At 48.3% G+C, this 6,000-nt stretch overlaps 1 protein-coding gene across 3 annotated transcripts in view; it reads left to right on the top strand.

Annotated features, from left to right (window-relative positions):
- Nucleotides 1-6,000, top strand: part of PALM2-AKAP2 (PALM2-AKAP2 fusion) — a 322,809-nt gene that overhangs the window by 349 nt on the left and 316,460 nt on the right. For all 3 annotated transcript variants that reach the window (XM_029919383.1, XM_029919385.1, XM_029919384.1), the window contains exon 2: nt 194-239. In XM_029919383.1, the coding sequence (XP_029775243.1) occupies nt 195-239 (45 nt within the window). In that variant the 5' untranslated portion in view covers nt 194. The remainder of the gene's footprint in view (nt 1-193; nt 240-6,000) is intronic.

The raw sequence follows: 6,000 nt of genomic DNA, 5'->3' as shown, positions 1-6,000 counted from the left end.
GAGGCTGAGCCGGGGCGAGCCAGCCGTGCGCGCAGCTCTGCCCGCCACCCCCGAGCGGATCCCCGGCCGCCCCTCGGCTCTCCCCGGGCTTCTAGCGCAGCCCCTCGGGGTGCCCATCTATTTCCTCTGGTGACTACAGCGTGTGTTTTGTTTTTCTTTCTTTTTTCCCCCCTCCCTGTGTGCCCTTCTCCAGGATGGCAGAGGCGGAATTGCACAAGGAAAGGCTGCAAGCCATAGCAGTAAGTCCACTTTCATTTTATTTTCTTGCTCTATTGTCTGGGATGGAAGGGGACCCCGAGTGCTTTGGGGCCATCTACGTTCCAGCACAGTAGCCACAGGGCACGCGTTTGGGGGATAGAAGTCTGTCAAGGCTCAGCTACGCTGCCTTTTCTTTTTATACGTCTGAAGCCAGAACCCCCCAGGGCGCGCTTTGGGCTGGGGATTTGAATGTGGAAGATTGGCTTAGAAATAAGATGCTTGCTACTGGGTTTTGGGAAAAGACCAAACAGACGCATGGGGGTGGGCTCGGGAGGGGGGGGGGGCGGCGATTCCTGGAATATGCTCACCCAGTGCTCTGCACTACTCTGACTGCATACCCAGGAGAACCGAGAGAACGGACACCGGAACGGTGGCTGCCACCCTTCCTGCGGAAGCCATCCAGTCTCCTAAGTGGGAAACCAGTAGTCAGCCCCACTGCCCGCCAAGGGTAGACCCTTCTCCCTGAAGCCGGGGCGTTAATTTCCTCTGTGCTGTTTGATATTGACAAGCCTTCCTCCTGGCGGGATCTGGGGACTCCTTCTAACAACGGGGTCCTGGGCATAGTATTCCAAGAGAGCATCCTTCTTAAGGGGGTGGATAATCTGAAAACTATTTTCAGCCATACAAAGGCCCAGCCAGTTTTGGCAAAGTTTACATGCACTTTCAGAAAAGTGTACCCTCGTGCATCTTGAGTATAAAAGAACTTTCTGGGACTGTGTAGATTTGAGCAGTCTTGGCACGGTGTTGCCAATGATCCACAGATGTGGTATTTTCTCTGGAGCCACCGCAGCTGGATTATATATTTCCTTTGCAGATGAGGGAATGATTACTGCTGCTACATGAAATAATAACAATTAAAAGAGAAGGTCTGTTAGCATATTGGCATAAAAGAATCTCCAGACGGTCTTCTACCTAAGTACCGTGTTTTGGGGGGCGGGTCTAGGAGTTCTCTGGGAACACATATAAATTTGTTGGAGAAATGGTGTGTAATGTTTTGGAAGCAAAGTATATTAAACTGTTTTCAAAATCCTTTGGACAAATTCTTCGTACGGAAAAGGCACACAGGCCCTTCTCTTTAAAAGATGCATTTGATATGGTGTCTGTAGCACTGGGAACCTCTTTATCAATGACTTCAAATCTGAAATGTCTTGGGGATTTTACCACTGAAGTGAGAGGGACATTTGTTGGCATTGTTGAAATGCTATGGGTTGTTTTTTGTTTTTTGTTTTTTTTGCCTGTTGGGCAATCTTTGAACTTGGTCCTTCAGAACTCAGGAAAACTTTCTTTTTCCCCCTTTCCCTTTCCCTCTGTGCCTGTGTATCTTGATGGTTAATGAAGTTGTCTATGGTTTCTAAAGCTAGTGGCAAGGCAGTGTGGCCAGTGTGTCGTGAACTTGGTAAGAATGGAGATATTCAGTTATTGGTGCCATGTAGCTGGTGGGTGTTTTATATAAACTGAATAATAGGCTGCTTTAACCGTCTATGAAGTGACTGCTCCAGAGAACATTCAGTTGCTCCCATAGGCTGTGGGAAGGTTTCCAACAGTTGTCACATTTTCTGCTTTTGCGTGACCAAGCTTTACTGGATGCCTAAGGAACAGCTGAGCTCTGTGAAAGGTCTTGCTCTCTGAAGAGGGAGCCAGTAGGAGCTCACACTGGGGCCACCCCTTTCCAAATGGGGTGGGGTAATCCCAGCAGGGGCCAAGTGGATTTTCAAGAAAGATCTAGCCAGTTGTTTGGAATTCTTTGGAGTATATGATAAGTAGACACACAAATACTTTTGTGTATTCACTTGTGGAATTGAGTTTGTCCTGTACTTAGGAGGATGTTGATGATTCTCATGAGTACAGACTCAATTAATGCGTGAGTTGTTATTAGTTCGGATACTCTAACAGTGAAATGACTCTGTGTGTGTGTGTGTGTGTGTGTGTGTGTGTGTGTGTGTGAAAGAGAGAGAGAGAGGGAAAGGGAGAACGAGAGACTTAAGAAAAGGGAGGGGGCAGCGGGTCTTGAGCCATACCAGTAAATCATTCTATGCTATGCTTTGGCCTCGCGCACCCTCTCCAAGTTCGGAAAACCGTGCCTCTCTCCGCCACCTTCCTAGAGTTCTCAGGGGGCCCTCGGGAGCTCGCAAGCCTGCTTCCAGAGACTAGCGCTCCTGAAGTATGTCTGGAGATGTCAAAGGGGAAGAGCATAAGCCCCTCCCTCTTCACGAATTGGGGTGCTCTCCAAGAGGCAGAGCAGATAGATGAGGATTCTCGTCTGTAGAGTCTTGGGCAGTCGTTAGCCTGGACCACTGTTCTTTCATCTGTAAAATGAGCTCATGAGTTCTACCTCATTGGCTGGTTGTGAGGGTTAGGTCTGATGCAGGTGAAGTTCCTGGCATGTGGTTGTCCCTGGATGGTGTTGAGGCAGAGCCCCCACTTCCTGTCTGCAGTGCTGCCCTGTCCTGTGGGGGTTAGAAGCAAAACCTCCGAAGCAGGAAGAGTCTGAACAGCCTTTAAAAATTTTCCCTTTAATTCTAACTAAAGGCCAGGGCTGTGCCCAGCGTCGGTTCTTCCAGCTGCCCCAGACGCAGGTGCAGAACTGTCACTCAGGGATTCATCCATCCGTCCGTTAGCAAGTGCTCACAGAGCGCCTCCTCTGGGAAGGCACTGTCAAGTCTCAGCCATCAGATGGAAGATAATACCTTTTATACACTTACATCCTGAAAGACAAATGTCCTGTGACCTGTTTGTTACATGGTCCTCTGGGATTTTTTTTTAACCCACTAGAGAATAAAGTACTCAGAGATTGTGGTATTTTAATTGATTTTTCCAGTTGAATCCAGAGCCTAATCAATCAAGTCTCATTCTACATCCTGCCAGAAGAAGTCCATCTTTGACAACTGTCTCTACTCCCAGGCATCCTTCCATCTTTAGGAACACTCCCAAAGCCGTAATTTTAGGAGACAGCAAACTGGCTCAGTAGCAGAATCAATGTGAATAATAACTCTTGGAATAAGAGTACACTTGCCATTTATTGAATGTTATCTATTCAACAAGGTACTGTGTGACCTGTTTTGTTTTGTTAAACCTTAAGTTGTTAATAGTCTTGGGGCACTTGGGAGGCTCAGTCAGTTAAGCGTCCGACTTTGGCTCAGGTCATGATCTCACAGTTGGTAGGTTCAAGCCCCATGTGGCTCTGTGCTGACAGCTCAGAGCCTGGAGCCTGCTTCAGATTCTGTTTCCCTCTTTCTCTGCCCCTCCCTGCTCAGTCTCTGTCTCTGTCTCTCAAAAATAAATAAACATTAAAAAAATTTTTTTAAAAAGTCTAATGGAGGGGCGCCTGGGTGGCTCAGTCGGTTAAGCGTCAGGCTTCGGCTCAGGTCATGATCTCACCATTAGTGGGTTTGAGCTCCGTGTCGGGCTCTGTGCTGACAGGTAGCTCAGAGCCTGGAGCCTACGTCAGATTTTGTATCTCCCTCTCTCTCTGACCCTCCCTGCTCGTGCTGTCTCTCTCTGTCTCTCAAAAATAAATTAAAAAAAAAACATTTAAAAAATGTCTAACGGAGAAACACACATAAACAGTTACTGGGTAGTGCCAGGAATGCATATGCAAATGAGCACTCATGTCAAGCAGGTGAACCAACCTCAAAGGAGCTCTGGACTATTCTCCAGACAGGAGACATTGGAGCAAGTCCTAAAGACTGGGCAAAATAAAGTATAATCACCTTCCCAGTTAGCAGGAGCTATTTATTTATTTGTTTATTGTTAGTTTGTTTATTATGTATTTGGATCTGTTTTTTTATTTTTATTTTTATGTTTTTTATTTATTTTTGAGAGACAGAGAGAGACAGCGTGAGCAGGGGAGGGTCAGAGAGAGAGGGAGATACAGAATCTGAAGCAGGCTCCAGGCTCTGAGCTAGCTGTCAGCACAGAGCCTGACGCGGGGCTCAAACCCACAAGTGGTGAGATCATGCGAGTCCCATGAATGGTGAGATCATGACCTGAGCCGAAGCCGGACACTTAACCAACTGAGCCACCCAGGCGCCCCTATTTGGAACTATTAATATGAGAAGGGGAAAGTCAACAGCATATAGGAGTCAAGTCAGTAGCTAAAGGCACAAACTCGATAATAAGACTAAAGTGCATTTTAACACACATTATGTCATTTAATGCGAATAAACTGATGAGGTAGGAACTACTGTATTTACCCATATTTTATAGGTAAAGAGCCAACATTAACAGAGTAGTGTCAAAGCCAGGATTTGAACCCACACTTCAGGACCCTGGAGCCCCTGTGCTGACTACTGCCCTGAATTGGTACCCCCAGGAGGGTGGCCTGTCTTCTGCTTTTCCTATGAGCACACTGTGCAGGCGGTTCCAACAGCCTCAGTGTGAGGCGGCGAGGGAGGAGCACTGGGGTTCAGTAGCGCCGGGAAAGGCCAAGGCAAACCAGGAGGCCCACATCCTTTTGAGAGCCTTCCCGGCTGGGTTCCAGTGCGTGGAGATATCTGATGTGAGTTCTGACGGAATGAGTAACACTCCCTTGGGGAAGAAGTTACTGTGTCTCAATGGAAATCAGCTTTGGGAGAGGATGTTGTTCTGTCTGTGCATCTGGGGGGAAGACAGTCTTCCTTGCGCCTGCGGGAAGAGAACTAAATGTTGCAGAGGTCATCTTGGGCCAAAGCCCTCAGAGCCATAGGGACAAGGCCTCGGGCCTGTACCAGGGACCAACATGAGCATGTTGCTTGTGCTGAAAATGTGAAAGGCCTACCCAACCTACACATGCTTTTTAGAGGATTTTCTCACTTAATAAGAACCCACTCTGTGGAATAATTAAAATGGTCTTTTGCTTTCATACGTGATTTACAAAAACCTGTGTGTGTTGCCTTAATTCTAAGCTGTGTGGAGCAGGTCTTACAGGGTTTACTGTGCACTGACAAGTGAGTACACAGCAGTGTCCAAGCCCACCCAGGGAGATGGGGGAGAGATGTGGTAAGGCTAGTCCCTCCTGAATCCTGGTCCCTTGTGTTTGTGGCACATCTAGCTTGCAGGGGTGCCCTGATTGGAGGGGGGGCGGGGAAGCTGCCACAAGGATCCTTCTGAGCCAGAGTCCCATGGTCAGGAGGAGAGGGCTGAGCTTGAAGACATGTGGGCCTCGAAGTGCCTCTGTGGAATCTGCCCTTTTGGGGATCTCACTTTGGGCTCCTCGCCTCTTGAGACTTTCACATGAGCGCGCAGCTAGTGGCCCTGTGGCTCCCACCTGATCCCGTTCTCTGTCCCAAGAAGGCCCGGATGTAGGTGGGTGACTTAGCCATGTGTGTCCTGCACTTGCAGAGAAACCCTTATGGCATTTCCTTGGGTTATTATGTCCATGCCTCTTCTTGCTGTGAAGCGATAAGGGTTAAAGTGTGGAATGAAGGGCAAAGGGGCACAGTCAGCCTGCTTTTGCTCCGGGCCACTTCGGTTGGTCTGCAAGCCTGGGAAGAAGGCCTTTCTGCCATTTACCTCTGACCCCACCCAGACCAACTTCCCAAGCCAGGGACCCTCAGAGGGTGTGGACACTCAAAGCCCAAACCCTGAAGTAAAAAGAAAAAAATTGGATTCTTGCAGGGACCATCCCGTACATGTCCCTTGTGAATTTCTGTCATTGGCAGGTAATAGCAAAGGAAAAAAGAACCGAAGACCCTGCCCACTCTCCTGTTGTCTTCCTCCATCTCAGAAACATGGGTGATGCCGTGCTTCTAAAATTTCAAACCT

This window comes from Suricata suricatta, chromosome 13 (assembly GCF_006229205.1).
Source record: "Suricata suricatta isolate VVHF042 chromosome 13, meerkat_22Aug2017_6uvM2_HiC, whole genome shotgun sequence".
In the NCBI taxonomy this organism is placed as follows: domain Eukaryota; kingdom Metazoa; phylum Chordata; class Mammalia; order Carnivora; family Herpestidae; genus Suricata; species Suricata suricatta.
This window is presented reverse-complemented; position numbering and strand designations above follow the sequence as displayed.